General features: G+C 45.0%; 1 protein-coding gene across 1 annotated transcript in view; it reads left to right on the forward strand.

Moving 5' to 3' along the window:
• The window catches only part of IPO4 (importin 4), a 320,435-nt gene that overhangs the window by 136,935 nt on the left and 170,046 nt on the right, over positions 1-13,454 (forward strand). The window contains exons 11-12 of the mRNA XM_069762452.1: positions 6,584-6,637; positions 11,736-11,845. Coding sequence (XP_069618553.1) covers positions 6,584-6,637; positions 11,736-11,845 — 164 coding nt within the window. The remainder of the gene's footprint in view (positions 1-6,583; positions 6,638-11,735; positions 11,846-13,454) is intronic.

Raw genomic sequence — 13,454 nt, forward strand, 5'->3', positions numbered from 1 at the left:
TGACCCCATTTTGGAAACTAGACCTCCCATGGAACTAATCTAGATGTGCGGTGACCACTTTAAACCCCCAAGTGCTTCACAGAAGTTTATAACGCAGAGCCGGGAAAATAAAAAAAAATCATTTTTCTTTCCTCAAAAATTATTTTTTTGCTCGCAATTTTTTATTTTCACAAGAGTAACAGGAGAAATTGGGCCCTAAAAGTTGTTGTCCAGTTTGTCCTGAGTATGCTGATGCCCCATATGTCTGGGGGGGAACCATTGTTTGGGCACACGTCGGGGCTCGAAAGGGAAGTAGTGACGTTTTGGAATGCAGACTTTGATGGAATGGTCTGCGGGCATCATGTTATGTTTGCAGAGCCCCTGATGTGCCTAAACAGTGGAAACCCCCACAAGTGACCCCATTTTGGAAACTAGACCCCCCCCCCCCCAAAGGAACTTTTCTAGATGTGTGGTGAGCACTTTGAACCCCCAAATGCTTCACAGAAGTTTATAATACAGATCCGTGAAAATAAAAAAAAAATTTCATTCCTCAAAAATTGTTTTAGCAAGCAATTTTTTATTTTCGCAAGGGTAAAAGAAATTGGACCCCAATAATTGCTGCCCAGTTTGTCCTGAGTATGCTGGTACCCCATATGTGGGGGTAAACCACTGTTTGGTCGCACGTCGGGGCTCGGAAGGGAGCACCATTTGACTCTTTGAACGCAAGATTGGCTGGAATCAATGGTGCCATGTTGCGTTTGGAGACCCCTGATGTGCCTAAACAGTGGAAACCCCTCAATTTTAACTCCAACACTAACCCCAACACACCCCTAACCCTAATCCCCACTCTAGCCATAGCCCTAATCACAACCCTAACCCCAACACACCCCTAACCACAACCCTAACCCCAACACACCTCTAACCCTAATCCCAACCCTAATCCTAACCCTAATCCCAACCCTAACCCCAACACACCCCTAATCTTAACCCTATTTCCAACCATAGCCCTAATTCCAACCCTAACCTTAAGGCTATGTGCCCACGTTGCGGATTCGTGTGAGATTTTTCCGCACCATTTTTGGAAAATCCGCAGGTTAATGTTTTATTTGCGGATTTACTGCGGATTTCCAATGTTTTTGTGCGGATTTCACCTGCGGATTCCTATTGAGGAACAGGTGTAAAACGCTGCGGAATCCGCACAAAGAATTGACATGCTGCGGAAAATACAACACAGCGTTTCCGCGCGGTATTTTCCACACCATGGGCACAGCGGATTTGGTTTTCCATAGGTATACATGGTACTGTAAACCTGATGGAAAACTGCTACGAATCCGTAGCGGCCAATCCGCTGCGGATCCACTGCCAAATCCGCACCGTGTGCACATAGCCTAATTCTAACCCTAATTCTAGCCCTAACCCTAGTGGAAAAAAATATATATAATTTTTTTTCTTTATTATTGTCTCTACCTAAGGGGGGGGGGGGGGGAGGTCATTTACTATTTTTTTTTTTTTTTTTTGATCACTGGTTTTATCTCAGTGATCAAAATGTACCTATAACAAATCTGCCGGCCGGCAGATTCGGCGGGCGCACGTCGCATGCGCCCGCCATTTTGGAATATGGCGGGCCCATGGAGAAGACGGACGGACACCGGGAGGGTGTAAGTATGAGGGGGTGAGATCGGAGCACGAGGGGAGTGGACAGGAGGACGGGGGAGCGGACAGGAAGACAGAGGGGAGCGGACCACAGTACGGGACAGAACGGAGGACTGGGGAGGAGATAGGTGGCGGGGGGCAGATCAGGGTTTCCAGCCATGGCCGATGATATTGCAGCATCGGCCATGGCTGGATTGTAATATTTCACCACTCTTCATACGTGAAATATTACAAATTGCTCTGATTGGCTGTTGAAAGTGAAACAGCCAATCAGAGCGATCGTAGCCATGGGAAGCAAAGCCACCCCCCTGGGCTGAAGTACCACTCCCCCTGTCCCTGCAGATCGGGTGAAATTGGAGTTAACCCTTTCACCCGATCTGCAGGGACGCGATCATTCTGTGATACAGCATATGCGTCACAGGTCGGATTGGCACCGACTTTCATGACGCATATGCTGTCACAGGTTGGGAAGGGGTTAATACATGTCTATGAGAACCTCTGAGTGCGGAAAGTATTCAGACCCCTTTAAATTGTTTGCTTTTTTTTTTTCCATTGCAGCTACTTGGTAAATTCAAAAAAGTTCATTTTCTTTCTCATTAATGTACACTCTGCACCCCATCTTGACTGAAAAAAAAAAAATGGAAATGTTGAAATTTTTGCAAATTTCTTAAAAAACAAAATCTGATATATCACATGGTCATAAGTATTCAGACCCTTTACTCATTATTGAGTAGAAGCACCCTTTTGAGCTAGTGCAGCCATGAGTATTCTTGGGAATGATGCAACAAGTTTTTCACACATGGATTTGGACATCGTTTGCTATTCTTCCTTGCAGATCCTCTCCAGTTCCGTCAGGCTGGATGGTGAACGTTGGTGGACAGCCATTTTCAGGTCTCTCCAGAGATGCTCAATTGGGTTTAGGTCTAGGCTCTGACTGGGCTAGTCAAGAATGTTCACAGAGTTGTTCTGAAGCCACTCCTTTGTTATTTTAGCTGTGTGCATAGGGTTGTTGTCTTGTTGGAAGGTGAACCTTTGGCCAAGTCTGAGGTCCAGAGCACTGTGGAAGAGGTTTTCATCCAGGATATCGCTGTACTTGGCCGCATTCATATTTCCTTCAATGGAAACCAGTCATCCTGTCCCTGCAGCTGAAAAACACCCCCCATAGCATGATGCTGCCACTACCATGTTTCACTTTTGGGATTGTATTGGTCTATTTTTGTCTCATCAGACCTGAGAATTTGATTTTTTCATAGTCTGGGAGTCCTTCAAACTTTATGCGGGCTTTCATGTGTCTTGCACTGAGGAGAGTCTTCCATCGGGCCACTCTGCCATAAAGGCAGGGTGGAGGGCTGCAGTGATAGTTGAATTTGTGGAACTTTCTCCCATCTCCCTACTGCATCTCTGAAGCTCAGCGACAGTGATTTTGGGGTTCTTATTTACCCGTCTCACCAAGGCTCTTCTCCCACGATTGCTCAGTTTGGCTGGATGGCCAGGTCTAGGAAGACTTCTTGTGATTCCAAACTTATTCCATTTAAGGTTTATGGAGGCCACTGTGCTCTTGGGAACCTTGAGTACTGCAGAAATTCTGTTGCAATCTTGGCCAGATCTGTGCCTTGCCACAATTCTGTCTCTGAGCTCCTTGGCCAGTTCTTTTGACCTCATAATTCTTATTTGGTCTGACATGCACTGTGAGCTGTGGGGTCTTATATAGACAGGTGTGTGCCTTTCCAAATCAAGTCCTATCAGTTTAATTAAGCACAGCTGGACTCTAATGAAGGAGTAGAACCATCTCAAGAGGAACACAAGGAACTGGACAGCATGTGACTTAAATATGAGTGTCTGAAATTCGATTTTCTTCATTAAATTTGGAAAAATGTCTACATTTCTGTTTTTTTTCCTGTCAAGATGATGTGCAGATTGTGCATTAATGAGAAAAAAATTATCTTTTTTTGAATTTACCAAATGGCTGCAATGAAACAGTGAAAAATGTAATGGGGTCTGAATACTTTCCTTACCCACTGTAGCTTGTGACTTATGACCTGTCATATGATACGGTCACAAGATGGCGCTGCGGGACTGGAGCGGTGCCGAAAACCGTGAAAGACTCCAAAAGGTGAGTATATGACCAGGGTCAGGGGGCTTAAATTTAAAGCAAAACTGTCTGCCAACTACAGGCATTGTGAGGTTGGCAGTATTTAACTGATCAAAATGTTACCAGGGTGAAGAAATCCATCTTGTGGTTCTTGAGTAATCAGCGTTAGAAGTTTCCAGTCAATGAGATTCTCTTGCTTTGGGGCGGGACTGTGGGCAGAGTCTTATCTTCCTGCTCTAAGCCAGAGAATCCTAGGAAAGACATGCTCACAGGCCTCCCCTGAAGTACAAAGTGTGCGGGCCTGTGGCCTCGTCTTTCCTTGGTTTCTCTGGCTTAGAGCAGGAAGCTAAGACTCTACCTACAGTCTTACCCTGGAACACGGGCAGATCATTAGCTGCAAACTTCTACACTGAATTATACAACAACAAAAAGACTGATTTCTGTATCCCAGGTATCATTTTAATCCGTTTAACACTGCCAACTTGACAATGCCTGCAGTTTACTCAGCAAAATACTGCTGAAATACTGCTGACTGGTTGAATTTAAAGCGCAACTCCAGCTCTGAAAAAAACAAAATGCTTCAGGTATAAAAATTGATATTTAAAAAGCACATTTTAGGTATTGGACCACTCCTTTTTAATATGAAATAGAGATTGGCATCATTTGTTTCCTAGGTAAATATACCGTATATACTCGAGTATAAGCCGACCCGAGTATAAGCCGACCCCCCTAATTTTGCCACACAAAACTGGGAAAACTTATTGACTCGAGTATAAGCCTAGGGTAGGAAATGCAGCAGCTACCGGGTAATTTCAAAAATAAAAATAGATGCTCCATACCGTTCATATTTGCCCCATAAGATGCTCCATATAAAGCTGTGCCATATATAATGCTCCATACTGTTCATTATTGCCCCATAGATGTGCCATAGAAAGCTCTGCCAAATAGTGCTCTGCACCGTTCATTATTGCCCCATAGATGTGCCATATAAAGCTGTGCCATATAGTGCGCTGCACCGTTCATCATTGCCCCATAGATGTGACATATAAAGCTGTGCCATATAGTGCTCTGCACCGTTCATTATTGCCCCATAGCTGCCATATAGTGCTCTGCACCGTTCATTCTTGCCCCATAGCTGTGCCATATATTGCTCTGCACCGTTCATTATTGCCCCATAGCTGCCATATAGTGCTCTGCACCGTTCATTATTGCCCCATAGCTGTGCCATATAGTGCTCTGCACCGTTCATTATTGCCCCATAGATGTGCCATATAAAGCTGTGCCATATAGTGCGCTGCACCGTTCATTCTTGCCCCATAGCTGTGCCATATAGTGCTCTGCACCGTTCATTATTGCCCCATAGCTGTGCCATATAGTGCTCTGCGCCGTTCATTATTGCCTCATAGCTGTGCCATATAGTGCTCTGCGCCGTTAATTATTGCCCCATAGCTGCCATATAGTGCTCTGCGCTGTTCATTATTGCCCCATAGCTGCCATATAGTGCTCTGCGACGTTCAGTATTGCCCCATAGCTGCCATATAGTGCTCTGCGCCGTTCAGTATTGCCCCATAGCTGTGCCATATAGTGCTCTGCGCCGTTCAGTATTGCCCCATAGCTGCCATATAGTGCTCTGCACCGTTCATTATTGTCCCATAGCTGTGCCATATAGTGCTCTGCGCCGTTCAGTATTGCCCCATAGCTGCCTGAGGAAGGCCACCCGCCGAAACGCGCGTCGGGGAGGACGGGACTGCTGTGCATATAGTCTGTAACTCACCATTGTGGTATGTATTATGCATTAGATATTTGCTTATAGGGTTACATATACTATTGATGGACTTTTTCATTGAAGCTATTTTAGCACACATGGATTTTTTATATATATGGTCCATAATGAATATTGTTGCACTACAGTCCGGTCCCTCTATATGAGATGTGTGTGCGGGCTTGTGTAGGGGATTTGTTTGCCCGCCATGCTGTACACCTGTGTGTTTTAATTCAATAAAGTTGTTTTCTACTTTGCATTAACTGGACGTTTTCTGACTGCGTTTTTGGTGCTTTGTTTATTATCATATAGTACTCTGCGCCGTTCAGTATTGCCCCATAGCTGCCATATAGTGCTCTGCTCCGTTCAGTATTGCCCCATAGCTGTGCCATAGAAAGCTGTGCCATTGCTGCTGCTGCAGTAAAAAAAGCCATACTCACCTCTCTTGCTTGCAGCTCCCAGCGTCCGGTCCCGGCGTCTCTCTCTGCACTGACTGATCAGGCAGAGGGCGCCGCGCACACTATATGCGTCATCGCGCCCTCTGACCTGCACAGTCAGAGCAAGAGGACGCGAAGGCGGAGCGGTGCCCGGCGGGTGGAACGCGGACAGGTGAATATGACATACTTACCTGGTCCCAGAGATCCTGGCGCTCCCCCTGCCGTCCCACGGTCTTCGGTGCCGCAGCCTCTTCCTCTATCAGCGGTCACCGTTACCGCTGATTAGAGAAATGAATATGTGGCTCCACCCCTATGGGAGGTGGAGCCGCTTATTCATTTCTCTAATGAGCGGTCCCACGTGACCGCTGACTGGAAGAGCTGCAGCACCGAAGACCGTGGGACGGCAGGTGGAGCGTCAGGATCGCTGGGACTAGGTAAGTATGCCTCAGCGCCCTCTCCCCCTCACCCGCCGACCCCACCGCTACCGTGACTCGAGTATAAGCAGAGAGGGGCACTTTCAGCCCAAAATTTTGGGCTGAAAATCTCGGCTTATTCTCGAGTATATACGGTAATACTCAAATTAACAGTCAATGATTATTGAAAGATACTGCCTTGTTACAAGTGTACTGATTTAATTGAAAACATTTTTTGTATTTACAGGTTATTGATATATTGGCTCTTCGTCTACCTCCTGAGAAATTGTTTCAGCAGCTGGTATGCAAACACAATGACTTGTAACCAACGCATATATATTTTGTTCAGTAATGCTTTTTTTGTGATCTTGGCTTTCTTCAATTAGTTATTCCATTTTTCACTTTATTTAGTTCTCTGAGGTGGTGTCAAAATTGCCGCTCTAAAGTGTTTCGTGCTGCAACCTGTGCTCGGCATGAAGCAGAGCTGAAACAGGAGTGAACGAGCCAGTCAGTTGATGAGATTTTTTTTCCCTGCTTCAATTCTCTAGTTTTAAAGGGAACCTGTCACCCCGTTTTTTGAGATTGAGATATAAATACTGTTAAATAGGGCCTGCGCTGTGCGTTACTATAGTGTATGTAGTGTACCCTGATTCCCCATGTATGCCGAGAAATACATTACCAAAGTCGGCGTTTTCGCCTGTCAATCAGGCTGGTCTGGTCAGGTGGGCGTGTTCACAGCGTTCTTTTCTTCCCCAGGTTTCCGTTGGTGGCGTAGTGGTGTGCGCATGTCCAAGGTCTGGATTCCCTGTGCCCACGTGAAGACACAGCGCGCGATCTGCGCTGTCATTCCTTTCATCGGTGCGGGCGGCCATCTTCCTGGGGCCGCGTGTGCGCAGATGTAGTGCTCTGCTGCACGGGGCTTCAGGAAAATGGCCGCGGGATGCCGCGCGTGCGCAGAAGAGATCGCGGCGGCCATTTTCCCAAAGCCGAGTTTGCATCTCGGCTTTGGGAAAATGGCCGCCGCGATCTCTTCTGCGCACGCGCGGCATCCCGCGGCCATTTTCCTGAAGCCCCGTGCAGCAGAGCACTACATCTGCGCACGCGCGGCCCCAGGAAGATGGCCGCCCGCACCGATGAAAGGAATGACAGCGCAGATCGCGCGCTGTGTCTTCACGTGGGCACAGGGAATCCGGACCTTGGACATGCGCACACCACTACGCCACCAACGGAAACCTGGGGAAGAAAAGAACGCTGTGAACACGCCCACCTGACCAGACCAGCCTGATTGACAGGCGAAAACGCCGACTTTGGTAATGTATTTCTCGGCATACATGGGGAATCAGGGTACACTACATACACCATAGTAACGCACAGCACAGGCCCTATTTAACAGTATTTATATCTCAATCTCAAAAAACGGGGGTGACAGGTTCCCTTTAAATCCTTTCTGCTCAGTCCACCTCTGTGCTCTGCTGTAATGGTCTTTAAGGGTATGTGCACACGTCAGGATTTCTTGCAGAAATTTTCCTGACAAAAACCGGACATTTCTGCCAGAAATCCGCGTGCTTTTTTCCCTCCGCGTTTAATTCATGCGGTTTTAATGCGTTTTTGACGCGTTTTTGGTGCGTTTTTTGTGCGTTTTTTTCCCAAATGCATAGAATAGCGGCAAAAACGCAGAAAATCCGCAAAATTAATGAACATGCTGCTTTTTTTGCCGCGAGGCGTTTTTTTCTGCACAAAAATTGCAGAATGCATTCTAAATTATAGGATGCATATGTCTGCGGTTTCTAATGCGGTTTTTATCGCGTTTTTATCACTTGATCGCCACCACTGGAGAGTCCTCACAGCGCGCAATGTGAAGATTCTCACATAGTCTGCAATCACAAAGAGCCCAAAAGAGACCACTGCAAAATGTTCAGTTTGTCTGATATTTCTCTTTATAGGTATATTTTTTATTAAAATGTAAATTGTTTTTTTTGTTCTATAAACTTCTGACAACATGTCTCCAAAGTTCCAAGCAATACATTTTGTATTTGGTCAAAATGAAAAAAAAAAAACCACAGTGCTTTGAACTCAAATAATGCAAAGAAAGCAAGTTCATAATCATTTAGAAACAACAATACTAATGTTTTAACTCGGGAAGAGTTCAGAAATCAATATTTTGTGGAATAACCATGATTGTTAATCACAGCTTTCATGCGTCTTGGCATGCTTTCCACCAGTCTTTCACACTGCTTCTGGCGCAAATATTTGAGCAGTTCTTCTTTGTTTGATGGCTTGTGAATATCCATCATCCTCTTGATTACATTCCAGAGGTTTTCAATGCAATTCAGGTCTGGAGATTGGGCTGCCCATGACAGGGTTTTGATGTGGTGGTCTCTTAATTTTTGCCAGAGCTTTACAGTGACTGCAGACTGATAGCTTTAGAATGGACAACTGCTTGAAGTTTTATCACTGTATATTTGACAGTGATTCCATTTTTTTTAATTCCATATTCTTGCATATTTCATGTGATATCACTTGTGCTACATTGCAGTACAATACAAGCGAATGGGATCGCATTGAAACCGTTACAAGCAAGTCGCAAGAAGGCCAACAGCTTTAGATTTTTTGCAACTTGCTTCTCATACAGTTAGGTCCATATATATTTGGACATAGACAGCATTTTTCTAATTTTGGTTATAGACATTACCACAATGAATTTTAAAAAAAAACAATTCAGATACAGTTGAAGTTCAGACTTTCAGCTTTCATTAGAGGGTATCCACATTAAAATTGGATGAAGGGTTCAGGAGTTTTAGCTCCATAACATGTGCCACCTTGTTTTTAAAGGGACCAAAATTAATTGGACAGATTAACTTTAAATAAAATGTTCATTTTTAGTACTTGGTTGAAAACCCTTTGTTGGCAATGACTGCCTGAAGTCTTGAACTCATGGACATCACCAGACACTGTGTTTCCTCCTTTTTGATGCTCTGCCAGGCCTTCACTGCGGTGGTTTTCAGTTGCTGTTTGTTTGTGGGCCTTTCTGTCTGAAGTTTAGTCTTTAACAAGTGAAATGCATGATCAATTGGGTTGAGATCAGGTGACTGACTTGGCGATTCAAGAATATTCCACTGCTTTGCTTTAATTAACTCCTGGGTTGTTTTGGCTTTGTTTTGGGTCATTGTCCATCTGTAGTATGAAACGACGACCAGTCAGTTTGGCTGCATTTGGCTGGATCTGAGCACACAGTATGGCTCTGAATACCTCAGAATTCATTTGGCTGCTTCTATCCTGTGTCACATCATCAATAAACACTAGTGACCCAGTGCCACTGGCAGCCATGCATGCCCAAGCCATCACACTGCCTCCGCCGTGTTTTACAGATGATGTGGTATGCATTTGGATCATGAGCTGTACCACGCCTTCGCCATACTTTTCTCTTTCCATCATTCTGGTAGAGGTTGATCTTGGTTTCATCTGTCCAAAGAATATTTTTCCGGAACTGTGCTGGCTTTTTAGATGTTTTTTTATCCTTTTTATTCTTGATGCTTATGAGTGACTTGCACCATGCAGTGAACCCTCTGTATTTACTTTCATGCAGTCTTCTCTTTATGGTAGATTTGGATATTGATACGCCTACCTCCTGGAGAGTGTTGTTCACTTGGTTGGCTGTTGTGAAGGGGTTTCTCTTCACCATGGAGATTATTCAGCGATCATCCACCACTGTTGTCTTCCGTGGGCGCCCAGGTCTTTTTGCATTGATGAGTTCACCTGTGCTTTCTTTCTCAGGATGTACCAAACTGTAGATTTTGCCACTCCTAATATTATAAACATGAAGCACCAACCCATTTCCTCAAATAAAGGATGAGTCACACTCCAAATAAACTATAAACATATTGACCATAGAGTCATTAAACTCAGTCACGAAGTGTATTCAATCTTAAAACCAAACCTTTATTAACATATAGACAATACAAAACGTTAAAACAGTGCCTCAAAATCAGAATACATATTCACTCAAGGTAAGCGACGGGAACTACAGATGTATTGTATCCAATAGCTATAAAGATTAAATAGTCCTAAAAAGGATATTTCCTTATAAATTATATCACAGTCATCGGGTGATCCTTAACCAAATTGTTAACACATCTCTCCATGGGAAATGCCCAATTTTTCAAAGTGACAGTGCACCGAGATTAGTTATTAATGAATCGCAAATGGTCCACACAGAGGAGGATGTGCTCAGGACCCAGGGCCAATCCCTTACCACAATTATTCAAATCCAGGGGGCATTGCAAAATATTACACATATCCCATGTCCCATAGCGATGTACTATACTAATAAGATCCAGGGCAAAAAAGCCCCTGTCATCAAAAGAGACGCCTCTGTGCAACTCCAATGTTAGCACACCAGCCATACAGATAACACCCCTATACTGTCAACACTTAAATATGCAAGATAATGGGCAAATTGCCCGATACATATTACCTCAGTGGACTCACTGTTCCCCTGCCTCGTGGCACGCTGTCCCTTGACAACCCCAAAGGGCTGCCACGAGGCAGGGGAACAGTGAGTCTTTTCTTCCCCAGAGATGCAAACTCGGCTTTGGGAAAATGGCCGCCGCGATCTCTTCTGCGCACGCGCGGCATCCCGCAGCCATTAACAGCGCTGTTTCTTCACGTGCGCGCAGGGAATTCGGAACTTAGACATGCGCACACCACTACGCCACCAACGGAAAGCTGGGGAAGAAAAGAGCGATGTCACCACGCCCACCTGACCAGACCAGCCTGATTGACAGGCAAAAACGGCGACTTTGGTAATGTATTTCTCAGCATAGGTGGGGAATCAGGGTACACTACATACACTATAGTAACGCACAGCGCAGGCCCTATTTAACAGTATTTATATCTCAATCTGAAAAAAACGGGGTGACAGGTTCCCTTTAAGGAGCTGAAACTCCTAAACCCTTCATCCAATTTTAATGTGGATACCCTCAAATGAAAGCTGAAAGTCTGATCTTCAACTGCATCTGAATTGTTTTGTTTAAAATTCATTGTGGTAATGTCTATAACCAAAATTATAAAAATGTTGTCTCTGTCCAAATATATATGGACCTAACTGTAGTTGCTTTGTGACCCCTTTCATTTGTATTGCATTACTATGTAGTGATGGCACCTAGTGAACTTGCTTGCTCGACAGATGTTGCAGCTAAAGTCACCGTGTAGCCCTAGCTGAATCTTTCAGTGCCTTTGCCTATATTTCCTCTCTGAAACCTTTGTGCATTTTGCTTCATCTTCCTTCTTCCTTCTTACCCTGTTCTTTTTTTTAAATTTAATTATTTGTGATAATTTATTCATATGAATATTAGTTGTGCCTTGTTAATGTGCAAAATTTCTGCAACTTTTTTCTCAAGTCCCCTCTCATGGAGCCATGTCTTCTTAGTAAGAATCCCTATGAACGCAAAGCTGGTCTTATGTGTCTTGCGGTGTTAAGTGAGGGCTGTGCAGATTACATCCAGAACAAGTATGTATATAATAGACAAGTTCTCTTTTGTCTAATCTGTAATTAATTATTCTAATGTAATTATTGACATTAAGTTCAAATGTGAAGAGTCGGGAAACTGTGACTAGTTGGTAAGACGTGTAAAAAATGCAGAAATTTACATGTTTTGCTACAAGTTACATTATGCTGTAATGGCATCTGTGGAGACTCAGGGGTCGGCGAGCGCCCTGGTCCGCTAGCTGGAACCGCATGGACCAGGGATCGTCTTGCCAAACGCCCGCTCTTCTTTTAACGTGGGCATAACGCTACTTGGACTAGACATGGTGAGGGTAAAACACTGTGGCAATGCTTTATTGAACCACAAAACAGGCAGATAACACGTAGAACAGTCCCAGCAAAATACCTCATGATGATGCACATTAGAGTCTCACCCTTCCGCTGACTCTCCGGGATAATGTCATCTGTTACTTCAGATCTTTCAGAGCTGATTACCCCACCTGTGGCACGCACATAGAGATGAGGTAAGGACAAGCTTAGGAAGCTGTGTCCATTGAGGCGCAAGGCCAGTTGACCCGAGGGTCACAACCTGGCTTCTCTGTTATGACCTGGTGGTTAGGAGCACCCGACCTAATAGTTAAACTCATACAGGACAAGCTCTGGGATGTGGGAGCTCTGCTGACCGCAAGCCCTAATCCTATCGCACACACTAAAAATAGCCGTGGCGCGCTCCTGACGCTCCCTAGGCGCCTCGTCACAGCCTCATAGCTAGCTAGCCCTAGAGATAGAAAATAAAGCCTACCTTGCCTCAGAGAAATTCCCCAAAGGAATAGGCAGCCCCCCACATATAATGACTGTGAGAAAAGATGAAAGTCACAAACGCAGAAATGAAATAGGTTTCAGCAAAGAGAGGCCAGACTTACTAAATAGACAGAGGATAGGAAAGAATCTTTGCGGTCAGCAAAAAAACCTACAAAAGACCACGCAGAGTGTGCAAAAAAGACCTCCGCACCGACTCACGGTGCGGGGGGGGGGGGGGGGGAGACACTCTGCATCCCAGAGCTTCCAGCTAGCAAGACAAAATCAGGATAACCAGCAGGACAAAGAAACAACGAGCAAAAATAACAATAAGGAACTTAGCTTCTGCAGGAGAAGACAGGTCACCAGGCAGATCCAGGAGCGAACTGAACCAATGCTAAAACATTGACAGCTGGCATGGAGTAACGATCTGAGTGGAGTTAAATAGAGAAGCCAACCAAAGGATAAACCACGTCATCTGTGTAAGGAACCTCAGAAGCAGCAGCTTCACTCATAGCCACCAGAGGGAGCCCATAGACAGAACTCGCCGAAGTACCATTCACGACCACAGGAGGGAGTTCGACAACAGAATTCACAACAGTACACCCCCCTTGAGGAGGGGTCACCGAACCCTCACCAGAGCCCCCAGGCCGATCAGGATGAGCCAAATGAAAGTAACGAACTAGATCGGCAGCATGAACATCAGAGGCAAAAACCCAGGAATTATCTTCTTGACCATAACCCTTCCACTTGACCAGGTACTGGAGTTTCCGTCTTGAAACACGAGAATCCAAAATCTTCTCCACAACATACTCCAACTCCCCCTCGACCAACA

This window comes from Ranitomeya imitator, chromosome 1 (assembly GCF_032444005.1).
Source record: "Ranitomeya imitator isolate aRanImi1 chromosome 1, aRanImi1.pri, whole genome shotgun sequence".
In the NCBI taxonomy this organism is placed as follows: Eukaryota; Metazoa; Chordata; class Amphibia; order Anura; family Dendrobatidae; genus Ranitomeya; species Ranitomeya imitator.